The following is a 13,647-nucleotide window of genomic DNA, read 5'->3' as shown; positions in this document are numbered from 1 at the left end:
TGTTTTTTGTCTTTGAACGTTTTATGATTTTGTTTTGTATGTTTTATGAAAATTTGAATAAAAATTATTGTAAAAAAAAAAAGATAATAATCAGATGGACTAATGGATGAACAAAAAGGCAGTGTAAATTTGGCTAAAGCTAAACTTGTGACAATGACCATAAACTCAAGATTGTAGTGAAACAAACAATTTATTGATGCACAATGCTCAATAAAGAGCAAAGCCTTTCCGCTACTGTCATCTATTTGGATTCATCATGGCTACACTGTGGTTCAAAACCAGTCCTTTGGACCACAGCAGGGCTGGATTAACACCCTCTCCCCACCTCAGCGAATACCATGTGGAAATGACTAATGGAGCAGCTGGCAGATTATTTTTGTGTGTGTGTGTGGCAAGTTCTTGCTGGGATGGTGGAAGGCTACTTCTCCCCCCCAGTATCTTTTGGCTCTCAGGTTGGTGACTGCTGCCAGGCTGTCCTTCCACTTACTTGAATGCCAGCAGACAGTGTGGTGTAGAGCAAGTAGGAGGGGCAAGTATCCCAGCAGTTTTTTGTCCTCTGGGATGTTCCTGATGTCAGTCTGATCTCCCATTTGCTAATGAAGGTCTTGCTTGGGTGAGGGGGTAAAGCCTCCTGCTGGCTCTGGGTCTCCAAGCCAGCATCTGGGGTCAGGGTGTCCTTCCCCTTACTTGTGTAGCCATAGGGCAACTTCAGAGTTGCTCCCCTTTTGCATTAGAACCCGTTTAAACAGGAGCAACACTGAGGAAAATGCAGTTTTTGTTGCTGGTTTTCCTGACACGAGATGTCTGTGGGATGATCTGAAGTTGGCAGCAAAATGGTATAATCCAGTCCATGCTGCCCACTAGGGGGAGCCACTAGCACGGCGGAACAGTGGATGTAGCGCTTTCTTTTTTCTTGTTACATGTTAAACAGCTTCAGTTTAACTCAAGGAGTTTAAGGAGGCAGCAGGAGACCCGACACTCATGAACAAACGGGGGGGGGGGAGAGAGAGAGAGAGAGAGAATCTCTTTTTGATGTTAGCAGTTGTGTGCTCTCCTGGCCTGAATGAATAAATGAAGTATTTTTTTAATCATATCCCATGCTGTCAGTCTGTGTGGCACAAGACAACTGATCCTTGACCATAAAATCAGATAGGGCTGAGGAGAGGAAGATGGAGGTGAGGGTGAACAAGATGCATCTAGTTCAACTACACTCATTTCGGCTGTTTTGGTCGGGGAAAATATGGATTGAGGAAAGGAGGAGGGATTTGAAGTAAGACAAAGGTGCCATCATGTGTGTTTTGGTTTAAAATATCAATATTCAAGGCTAGTCCTATTCAGAATAGACCCATTGAAGTTAATAGACATGGCTAACTTGAGTTCATTAATTTCAATGGGTCTGAGCAGGATTCAGTTGCATACAACCTCTCATGTTGTAATAAATAACAGTAACTCCTAGCAGTAATACGTAGCTATTGCAAGATAGGTGTGCTTGTCTGGAGTGCTGTTGTAAGAGTGGTCTTTTTGAGAGGGACACCACCATGAACTCTCTCCTGTTGTCTTTGGTGTCTACACTGATCAGCAGAGTTTTCATGGTTTCATGCAGAGAAAGGCATTTCCTACCTATCTGGAGATGCCCTGGACTGAATCTAAAGGGGGGGGGGAGAGAGAGAGTGCAAAAGCATTTGCTTTGCCACTGAGCCATGATACATCTTTACAATGACTGTTTAGCAGGCTGTTTAACAGCTTAGGCTGACAATATTGGAAATTTCTTGTTTTAATATTATTACCATCTCTCAATAGACACTCACCCAGCTGCCACTGAAAAATACTAATTACAATGAGAACTTAAAAATATGTATGTCCCAAGTAAATGTGACATTACGGATTTTCTGTTTAGATTCACCTTCTGCTGAATACCCTTATTTCATTTTAATATGTAATGTCTATCAGCACATAAAGTGGATTCAGTCCTTTCTAGACCATTCTGTAAATAAAAATATATTTTACATTTTTAGAAACTTTTGAATAAACGTCCAAGAGGGATGCAAATCAATCAAAATAAATCTGAAAGTATGCTTCACAAAATATTTGTGTTGGAGAACCTCTTAACATTTGATTTCTTTGTGAACATTGCTTGGTTACTTGGAAAATATGCATTCTAAAAATACTGTGCTATGGAAATAGTTGAACTTCTCTTAGTGGGATTATACAGTCCACCCAATAGGGATGTTTTTGTTTTTGATGCAGAGTCTTGTTGAACTTGAAAGGTTCTTCATGACTTTGTGATGTTTTACAAACTCTAGCATGACTGTGCTGTTACTCTGGATCCCTTCCACCTCCCCACTCCCAATGGACTGATGTGACTCCTTGCAAAGTTTGACTAGTACAGTTGTGTGTCTCACAGTAAAGTGTCCTGGTTTTTTTACCCTAGGAAGAAGAAAGGCGCATGGCATCTGTTGCATTACGAAAAGAGGAAGAGAAGAGGCGTGAAAGCCACAAGCAGACCTTATTGAAGGTATCCAAGCTGTGGCATTTTAATGATGCAAATTGAAGGGAACTGAGCTCATTCCTCCCACCACTTGTCCCACCACCCCTGGCAGCTGTGCTTCTTCCTTATGGCAGCCCCTTCTCTGTCAGGAACAATCCCCTTCACACCCTCCATTATAGAATACTCATATTCTGATCTAGTCTGTCCATTCCTTCTGGATCAGACCACAGCTTCCTGCTTCTCACAGTGGCCAACCACGTACTTAAGCTCACCAGCAACTTGTCGAGAGGCATTCAGCCTCTGATTGTAGGGGCTCTCTAAAGCCATTTTGGCTAAAAGCCACGGAAGGACAAATCTATGGAGAAGGAGTCATAGAATGATAGAATAGTAGAGTTGGAAGGGGTCTATAAGGCCATTGAGTCCAGCCCCTGTTTAGTGAAGGAATCCAAGTCAAAGCATATCCAACAGGTACCTGTCCAGCTGCCTATTGAATGCCTCCAATGTTGGAGAGCCCACCTTTTCCCATGGCAACTGGTTCTATTGTTGTACCATTGTAATAGTTAGGATGTTTTTCCTGATGTTCAGTAGAAATCTGGCTTCCTGCAATTTGAGCCCATAATTCAGTGTCCTGCACTCTTGGATGATTGAGAAGAGATCCCGGCCCTCCTCTGTGTGTAAACCTTTCAAATACTTGAAGAGTGCTATCATATCTTCCCTCAGTCTTCTCTTCTCCAGGCTAAACATGCCCAGTTCTTTCAGTCTCTGCTCAAAGAGCTTTGTTTTCAGTCCCCTGATCAACTTTGTTGCCCTCCTCTGAACCTGTTCCAGTCTATATACCCATTTCAAACCATGTAAGCCAGTGGGCATCACTGCATCTTGTATTCCATAAGATAAATTGGCATTGTGTAAAGAAGCACTTCCCTTTGTCTGCCCTGACTCTGTGGCCCATCAACTTCATTGGATGACCCTGAGGAGTTCTAGCAGTATGAGAAGAAGAAAAAGAAAACTTTTTGAATTTCCCACTCACAATTTTTATGAACCTCTGTCATGTCCCTCCCTCAGTCATCTTTTTTGCAAACTGAAAAACCGAAAGCATTTTAGTATTTCCTTGTTAGAATCATCTTGATTTGGTGAGACAGAAACAAATAACCGGCTGTAATGAGCATTATTTGTGTGATTTCCATAATTCTGTTTGTTTTGATCTTGGTTTTCAGAATGTTTTTCACTTGCAGCAAATTGTGGTCTCAGCTTGTATATTTGTGTATCATTTCAGGAGAAGAAACGGTTAACTATTAGCAATATTGCCCGTCAGTGGGAGAGCCAACAGAATCGTTTTGCCCTTCCAACTTCCAGCCAAGAGAACAACAAAGACAATGAATCGTGCCCAAACAACAGAAGTGATCCATATGCATTTCCCGAGGAAACCAGGTATGGAGGTGTCATCCTTTGTACAGAGTGTGCACATAAGACTTCACAACCTCAGATGTGTCTCAAGAGTAGACAACCTGTAGACCTCCAGATGCTGCTGGACTACAGCTTCTTATCATCCCTGGCTGGTGGCCATTCTGGCTGGGGCTGATGAAGAATTGGAGTCCAACAGTATCTGGAGAGTCACAGGTTCCCCACCTCTGGTCTTTCTAGCTCAGCACACTATCTGGCAACAGATGCCCCAGGGAAGCACACAAGCAGATGGAAATAGGCATCTCTTGTGGTGTCAGGGCACAGTGGGTTCAGCAGACTAGGCTATTTGCACAAGAGGTGGCTGTTTAGGTCCCAGAGATAGGCAGACAGGAATCCAAAGGACCATAGTCAGATGATCAAATCCTTATTAAATTGGATAAAGGAATCCTTGTCAAATTTGCAGAGGACGCAAAATTGGGAGGTATTGCTACTTTGGAAGATGGGAATACAATTCAAAATGTTGCTGGTAAAATGGATATCTGGACAAAAACCAACAAAATAAAATTCAACAGAGACAAATCCAAAGTTCTGCCTTTAGGCAATTAAAAAAGTCAAATGTACAGAAATGGGCTGGGGGATACCTGGCGTGGCAGAAGAACATGTCAAAAGAATCTTTGGTTTCTTGTTGTTCATAAGCTGAAATGAATCAGCAGTGTGGTGCAGCTGCAAAAAAGGCAAATACTATTTTAGGCTGCATTTATAGAACAATTGTTCCCAAGACATGGAAAGTAATAGTTTTACTTTATTCTGCTCAAGTCAGACCTCCTATAGAGATTTGCATCCAGTTCTAGGCACATTTTAGGAAGGATGTAGACAAAGGAGTGAGTTCAGAGGAGGGCAACTAAGGTGGTCTGAGTTATGGAAAACAGATCCTGTGAGCAAAAATTGATGGAATTGGGTATATTTAGCCTGGCAAAGAGAAAACTGAATTGGGATACAATAGCACTTGTCAAAAACTTGAAGGACATTTAGTTGTCATAGAAGAGAGCAACGACTTGAACTCTGCTCTGTCCAAGTGAGCAGATCTAATGGGCTTAGGTTACTGGGAGGTAGATTTTAGCTGAATGTTAAATCTTGATTATAAGAGTGGTTTGGTAATGGAACCAATTTGTCTAGAAGTGTGGTGGCCTCTCGCTCACTAGACAGTTTCTGACAGGGAAGTTCTGACTTTTAACTTCCTGCACTGAGCAAGAGATTGGACTAGGTGGCCAACAGGGCTCCCTCCACCCCTGGAGCAGGCTGGCAAGGTTAATGCCAGCAAGCTAAAGCAGTGAGGGAGGTGTCTACTTAATACCCTCTCTTACAGATGCATAGTTCAGACTGAGGAACCAAGCCTGGCTCACAATTACATATGGCTGCACAGGTTCCTTTTGGTTCCTTTTGAGATGATTATGCTGTTGTTCTGTCCCTGACTTTTACAGGGGTGGTGCTGCATCACAGCAGAGGCACCCTCTTTCCAGAGCCCTCAGTTCATTTGCCTTATGTGTTTGGACAATTTCCTAGCACTCTACATGTTGCCTCCACCAGTGTCTGGTAACCAGAGGTATATTGCTGCTGAGTATGGAGATGACATTTAGTTGTCATGGGCCTATCCTCCATCATCTCAGTGAAGAGCCTAGGAACAGAGGTAGCTGCCTTGCACTGAGTCAGACCATTGGCCCATCTAGCTCAGTACTGTCTACACTGACTGGGAGTGACAGCAGCTCTCCAGGATTTCAGGCTAGGATTTCTCCCTGCCCCACCCGGAGATGGCAGAGTTTGAACATGGGGCCTTCTGCATGCAAGGCAGATGCTCTGCCACTGAGTTGTGGCCTTTCCTGATTCTTCCTCACCCACCCCCCAACAAACCCACATGTTGTACTTCCATTGTCAATATATTTTGCTCTGAAGGGTGAGAACACACATGCAACGTTTTTATTGAAATAGTTTGCTAGTTACAGTCTTATGGTTTCTGGATCTTGGTTGAAGGGAGGTTAAAATCATCTCTTTTAAAAAAACCCATCATTATTATTATTACATGTCTTATTCCTTTAACTTTTATCCTTCATCATATTAATTGCAGAGCGTGGGACCAAAGTACTGCCTGAGGCATTATACAACTGGATGGTCAAATTCCTTTAAAAATGAATGGAAGGGATTTGTTAGCTGGGGGGAGAAGTAGATTTGTTAAAGACATCTGTCATGGGTAGGCAGAGCCTTGCTCCAGGCATATGACACTGAAAAACTTTGAAGAAAGTTTACATTACACCGGTGTGTATCACAGAGAGTTGTTCACTGTGTGCAATTTGGGCTGTTCCATAAGCCTGAAATGTCATCATTCCAAGGTTTAAAGTAAATATGTGTCTGTGTGCATTCTCCAATGCTGCAACACCTAGTCATCCTTTGGAAAGGGTGCTTAGGCTTTTTTGTGACTCTTTGGTTCAGTTTGTTTTGGACACCCCTCATCCTTGTGTTAGTGTTTGTAATGGTGGTGGTGAAATTTAAATTACCAGAGGGCCATAAGAAGTACAAGAGGAAATACAGACCTTCCTCCTCTTGCTAAAGTAAATCAGAGAATCCTGTGTAAATGATAAGTGTACCAGGAATATTACAGCAATGTGCAAGTATTTATCATTAAAATTTCATGTTTGTGTTGCACTTATTGTTCCATTTGTAATTGGAAGACCAGGGTTAAGCTGTTGGTGCTAGCGAAGTCAAGAGAAATGTGGTGCATCAAGAAATTTTATTTACTTTAGGGAATGTTGTACCCTGTCTTTTGGTGTGAAGCCCTCAAGGTGGGTTACTTTCTTCCTCCTTCCTCTCCAGAAAGTGCACTAAAATAAATACAAAGAAAAAAAAAACCCTAAAAATAGGAACAGCAGGATAAAAGAAGCTTAAGAGCATTGGATGAAATTGAATAAATGAGCTCAAATCTGCCCTGGCGCCACTGGGTGGTCAGCTCGGGGCGCTGGCCAAGCGCCAAGTGGCCCAGAAGGGTCCCTAGGCTGGAAGGGTGGAGCTCCTGCTCCATGTTTAGTGCCATCATCGGGTCATCTGCATCGGGAGGGGCGTTTGGGGAGCATGATGAGCATCCATTCATTGTTACTAATGATCTTTTGAAATGGAAGATTTTCTGTGAAGAATAAAGCATTGGGAAGTTTTCTGTCGTACATCATTGGCTATATGGAAGGAGCAGATGCTTTGCAGAGAGTTTTTTGGCAAGTACATGATCTGGGTAGCTGTCCCGCCCAGAGCCGAAAGAATGAGGCTGGAGCGTGTGTGCAAGTAAATCTCGTTTTATTAGAGTAATGGATACATCAAAAGTATTGCGCTTCATAGGAAACCCTATGCTAACTCACTAAAGTCCCTAACTAAACTCTAGACATGCTCTGCAGCATGTGAAGGAAGTTGACTCAGCGACCTCCCCCGGGAGCAGCAGGCTTATATAGGAAATGTTTTCAAACGTAATCTCTGACTCCTTCGTAACTCCTGTCTTTGCCCTGTCCGTTTCTCGCGGCGGCGGGAACGAGGAGACAGGGGCCGTGCCTCCACTTGCTCATCCAAAGACACCTGCTCCCGAACAACAGGCTCGAGGTCAAGAGGCGGTGCCTCATTGGAATCTTCCTGGGAACTGCTTGGGAAAGGAGGAGCTGGCACTGCTTCTGAAACTTCCTCCCACAAGTTCTCTGCATCAACTGGGGGCGGTGCGCTCGGCTCCTCGGAAAGGGTGTTACTCGTGGGAAATGGCTGAAGAGCAGGTTGCCCCCCTCCCGCACGCTCCTGCTCAGACACAACAATCCCCAACTCTGCTTCTTCTGACTGTGGAGGCACCTGAAATTCATGCCCTTCTGAGTTGGCTGCAGCGTAACAGTAACAGTAACAGCGTAACTGTAGCTCAAGAAAGCACATCAAGTCACATAGAGTGTGATTATATAGTTTTACCATCAGGGTTTGTTATTTATTCAGTGAATGATTTCAGTTCGTAACCTCTGTGGCACCTGACGTACAATCTTTTTTGTTCTTTTGTGTGAATAACTTGATGTTTCCATGTGCTGTTCAATCCAATACATTTATTCTGCCATGGACAGTTTTTTCTGTTGCAAAACTTGATTTTTCTTAAAGTGCAGTGGATGACAATACCTGGGAAAGTATACATGTCCCTGAAACTGAGAGCATATTTACATTATAGGTGCATACTGTTTCAACATTTCTTCTCTCTTTCAAGGGATCCTGAGAACTATAGTTTGGTGGGGTGGGCTTACGGGGTTGGAGATTAGGAAAACAATTTTAGCACCCTCACCAATATGTCTGTATGCCATTGGTCTTCAACTTGGTAAGTCATGACTAGGGATTCAGTTCCCATTTGAAGGCAAACCTACCAAATTCACACTTTCTGAAAATATTAAAACCAAAACACAGGCATCCTTCAAAATTTGCACTTAGCCAAATTTTGTGATGCAGTTTTCCAACCAACCAATGTTTACAAGAACCCATATTATTAGGGGAAAGTGTGCATAAAAATGAATATATTAGTGAAAACAACTTACAAAAATGCATTATATTAGGGGAAATTGTTTGCAAAAACGTATAAATTAGTAAAAAATGCATACAAAAATATGTGTACTAGGAGAAATGAGCACTAAAATACTGATGAATTTCAGCAGGATTTTTTAAAAGAATTTTTTGCTTCAGAAGTGTGAAGAACTGAATTTAAGATTAGAAGAAATGAGAACCTGAGAAGCCAAAATGGACAAGTCCTTCCATCCCTAGTTATGACCCACACTCAGGCTAGCACTGGTTGCTATCCTGCTTTTTCTTTATTATTTAACTTTTCTCAAGGAGAAAGACAAAGAGAGAGAGAGAGATGAAGGGAGGAGGACTTATATACAGTAAAATATTTACCTTAAAACAAAACAGTGAGTCCAATGTTGCAGACTAGAAAGAAGTATGTTGTATGTTTGAAAATATTTTGTAGACAGTAGGAATCAAGTAAAGGACAACTAAGAATGCTCTCTTGATCATCAGCATTACATTACTCCAGGTAGCAGCCTTCCCCAACTTGCTTCCTTCTGGATATTGCAGGTCCCATTGTCCTTAACTGCTGGCCATGCTGGCTGGGGCTGATGGGAAGTGGAGTCCCAACAACAATTGGAGGGCACTAGATTGCATACAGTGTAAGCACACTGTATTTTCAACTTTCCAAATACTTCCTTTTGATAGGGATTTTGGTAGTTCGTTGATAAAACAAGCATTTCTTAATAGTTAAAGGAGTATATGATCCCCCATAGACACAGCAGTCTTCCAAAGTACTCTTTTTTCACGGGTATTTAAATCCTGGTTTTTTTTCTTCTTTTTCTCTCCCCTCCCCCATTGGCAGCATTCATTCAAAATATACAGCCAGTTTAATGAGATCAAACAAACAATCGGATAATGCTTATTTTGCATTTAGCAAAATCAGCTGAATGAAGCTGTTAATTCTTTGTGCATGAATAGACTTCATAAACATAGGCTCCTCTGAACAGCTCTTCATAAGCTGAACTGTCTGCCTCCCTAGTTGACGCCTGCACCTGTGTTATTTTAACAGAGACTGTTCTTTAACTGTTACTTTATTGATGATTCATAAGATAATTTCTGGAATTATTTTGGTCTTTTTCTCATAGCTTTGAGTTTGCCTGCCAAAGGCAATAATTGTAATTTATTTAAGTAAAAAAAAAAACACAAGACAAAAAAAATCTTTGAAATAATGGCATCAATGCTTCTTTCAGGATTCTAAAATGGAAACTTTGTGAGACTGGAATTTTTGATGACATAAAGTGGAGGCAGATTTGTCTGACATCCTTTCCGTATGCAGTATTTATTTGAAGGCATAAGTTCATATGTTCAAATAGCAAGTTACTCATTGTGGGACAGGGCAGATGAAATGCTGGCTCCCTCTTACCTAGGTGTGGGAGAGTAATTCAACACAGTTCACATTTAGAGGGAAACCTACCTCAGTGCCACTTACCAAAACAATATGCATACCAAAACACACTACTCTTCAAAATTCACACTACTCTGATTTTGCAATGCAGTTCTCCAGCAAAGTAAAATATACAAAAAGTGCATATACCCTGGTAAACTGTGCATGAAAATAACAAAAAAAATATGTTATTAGGGGAAAGTGCTCATCCAACATGTATATTAGGTGGAATTGCTTGCAAAACTGTGTATATTGGGAGAAATTTGCACTAAAAAAACCAGTTCGCAAACTGATGTGGAAAAGCAAGCTTGAAAATAAATTGGACTGCCTTCAAGTCGATTCTGACTTATGGCGACCCTATGAATAGGGTTTTCATGGAAAACGGTATTCAGAGGTGGTTTTACCATTGCCTTCCTCTGAGGCTGAGAGGCAGTGACTGGCCCAAGGTCACCCAGTGAGCTTCATGGCTGTATGGGGATTCGAACCTTGGTCTCCCAGGTCGTAGTCCAGCACCTTAACCACTATGCCACACTGGCTCTCTAAAGCAAGCTTAAGAGTGGAAAAATAAGGAACTGAGAGAAACCAAAATTGACAGATATGCCTATTCCTACACTTAGCCCTGGTTAAGAAACTGGGAACTACTGTGCTTGATCTGGTTGAAGTCAGACACAGACACGAAGATGTGCTTTTAAAAAAAATAGGTTTAATGGGAAATTTCAGTTCAGAGCACTTCATGAATCAGCTTACAGGTTACACAGGATTCATGATCTCTACTAGGAATAGCTAGGCACAACTACACTGCACTAAGATGTTGTCGCAGCAATTAGACATGCCTCCTCACCAGTCTCAAGTAAGAATGGGCAGGCTCCCTACTTGCATGAGACAAGTGTCACAGTCGGGAGCATGCACATGCTTGCACTTCTCGTCAGAGGGACAGTGGGAACCCTTTGAGACTACCAGCACCACAGCCTACGTGTTTGAGGCAAGGGCGGCTGGATCACTTCGGCAAGGTCCTCCTCTGGGAGGAGGGCTGTGCGGCGGTGATGGCAGGGTGAGCGAGGAAGGGGGGTGAAGGGAAGGCAGAGAGACAACTTCCTGATCGGGTGGGGCCTCATTGGTGGTAATTGGATCTATGGAGGTGGAGCTGTCACTTGTCAGCAGCACGGGAGCCTTCAAGTTCAACCGTGTCTGCATGCACATCACTAGAGCCTTCCCCCCAGTCCCAAATCTGACTCCTCGTCCTCATCGCTCCATGCCCTTTCCACGGGAATCATGACAGGAACCAGACTTTATCATGTGCCTTGCCACAGCCTTTCCCCTAAGAACACACGAGTCCGTAGGATCAGTAGGATCCATCTCTTCCAGCATCCTGCTTCCCACAGTGGCCACAGCTGCACATGTACAGAAAATCCACAAGCAGGTATTCCGTAGCAGTTCCATTCTACTGTCATGGCTACTGTGATAGGGAAGGGCCATAGCTCAGTGGCAGAGCTTCTGCTTTGCTCATAGAAGCCCCCAGGTTCAATCTCTGGCATCTCCAGCTAGGGCTTAGAAAGACTTCTGCCTGAAACCCTGGAAAGCTGCTGCCAGTCAGTGTAGACACTACTAAGCTAGATGAACCAAATGGTCTGAATCTATATAAGGCGGCTCCCTCTGTTCCTGTGCTTCCAGGCACCCTTTGCAGCAGGACACTTGGACGAGGTCTGCAGATGTAGATTTCTAAATACAGGACAGGAAGAGTTGCCTGGTCCTTTACCCTGGAGGCCCCTTCCCCAGCATCAAATGAATCAATGCTTGCAGAGGTTAAGTGCCCTTTCTATGGTGGCATCCCTTACTCTGCAACACCCTCCTCAAAGAGGTATGATGGGTGCCAACTTTGCAATCTTTTCTGCACCTCGTTAAAATATTTCTATTTGTCCAGGCATTTTAAATGATGGGATTTTGTTGTTGGCTGCATTATAGTTCAAAATCATTATTGCTGCCTGTTATTTTGCTACTGCATTACAAACATTGGTGTTTTATTCTTTGGTATTAGTATCTAGTTGGAATAGTTTTGTTCACCCTACCTGAGGTCCCAGGATGGGTTAAAACAGTTTAAAAGGACAGCATTAAAAACAATTAAAAACAACTTAAAATCGTATCATCACAAAAAATGAGGTGGTTTTATTATTTATTTTATGCATTGCCCTGGAATCTGTGTGGATGATAGGTGATCTAGAAGTGTTATAAATGAATATGTTATGATATGTTACGGTTTATTTCTGTGCCGCCTTTTGGCCAAAAAGGCCCTCAAGGCTGCTCACAAAGAATAAACATAAATACAAAATACACATCAGAAAAGAACAATACAGTTTACAAAAAATTAAATAACAAAATATTAACATTGTTAAAAAGCAACAGCAACATCTTTCAATAACAATACATAAATAAATCAAAGGGATAAAAGAAAAGCACTCTGTACATTCAGAGAAATTGAAGCCCCCTTTCCTCCTGGCTCAGCTGTGAGACCGGATGTGAGCTGGGCCAAAGGGGGAACGCAGCTGAAGCAAGAGGGTTCAGGGAGGTGAGGTGGGAAGGAGCATGGCTTAGCCATCCTCCCCTACTTGTCCCTTTTCGTGTAAGAAATAGACCCCAGCCCCACTTTTTACCAGGGCAGGGCAGTTGTTGTTATGTGCCTTCAAGTCAATTACAACTTATGGCGACCCTATGAATCAGTGACCTTCAAGAACCACCCTGTTCAGATCTTGTCATGAACCACCCTGTTCAGATCTTGTAAGTTCAGGTCTGTGGCTTCCTTTATGGAATCAATCCATCTCTTGTTTGGCCTTCCTCTTTTTCTACTCCCTTCTGTTTTTCCCAGCATTATTATCTTTTCTAGTGAATCATGTCTTCTCATCATATGTCCAAAGTATGATAACCTCAGTTTCATCATTTTAGCTTCTAGTGACAGTTCTGGTTTAATTTGTTCTAACACCCAATTATTTGTCTTTTTCACAGTCCATGGTATGAGCAAAGCTCTCCTCCAACACCACATTTCAAATGAGTTGATTTTTCTCTTACCGGCTTTTTTCACTGTCCAACTTTCACATCCATACATAGAGATCAGGAATACCATGGTCTGAATGATCCTGACTTTGGTGTTCTGTGATACATCTTTGCATTTGAGGACCTTTTCTAGTTCTCTCATAGCTGCCCTCCCCAGTCCTAGCCTTCTTCTGATTTCTTGACTATTGTCTCCATTTTGGTTAATGACTGTGCCGAGGTATTGATAATCCTTGACAAGTTCAATGTCCTCATTGTCAACTTTAAAGTTATATAAATCTTCTGTTGTCATTACTTTAGTCTTCTTGATGTTCAGCTGTAGTCCTGCTTTTGTGCTTTCCTCTTTAACTTTCATCAGCATTCGTTTCCAATCATTACTGGTTTCTGCTGGTAGTATGGTATCATCTGCATATCTTAGATTATTGATATTTCTCCCTCCAATTTTCACACCTCTTTCATCTTGGTCCAGTCCTCTTTCCGTATGATATGTTCTGCATACAGATTAAACAAATAGGGTGATAAAATACACCCCTGCCTCACACCCTTTTCTATTGTCCAGAGTATAGGTTGCGCATCAGGACAATCAGATGCTGTGGGACCCCCATTTCTTTTAAAGCATTCCATAGTTTTTCATGATTTAGACAGTCAAAAGCTTTGCTGTAATCTGGGTGATTTTCTTCTGAAATTCCTTGCTCCGTTCCATTATCCAACATGAATA

The 13,647-nt window shown here is 42.3% G+C and overlaps 1 protein-coding gene across 3 annotated transcripts in view; it reads left to right on the top strand.

Annotated features, from left to right (window-relative positions):
- The window catches only part of LRRC49 (leucine rich repeat containing 49), a 99,590-nt gene that overhangs the window by 60,382 nt on the left and 25,561 nt on the right, over nt 1-13,647 (top strand). For all 3 annotated transcript variants that reach the window (XM_061595644.1, XM_061595643.1, XM_061595641.1), the window contains 2 exons: nt 2,432-2,515; nt 3,762-3,916. In XM_061595644.1, coding sequence (XP_061451628.1) covers nt 2,432-2,515; nt 3,762-3,916 — 239 coding nt within the window. The remainder of the gene's footprint in view (nt 1-2,431; nt 2,516-3,761; nt 3,917-13,647) is intronic.

This window comes from Rhineura floridana, chromosome 14 (genome assembly GCF_030035675.1).
Source record: "Rhineura floridana isolate rRhiFlo1 chromosome 14, rRhiFlo1.hap2, whole genome shotgun sequence".
NCBI classification, from domain to species: Eukaryota; Metazoa; Chordata; class Lepidosauria; order Squamata; family Rhineuridae; genus Rhineura; species Rhineura floridana.
The sequence above is the reverse complement of the archived record's forward strand: the minus strand, read 5'-3'. Positions and strand labels throughout refer to the sequence as shown.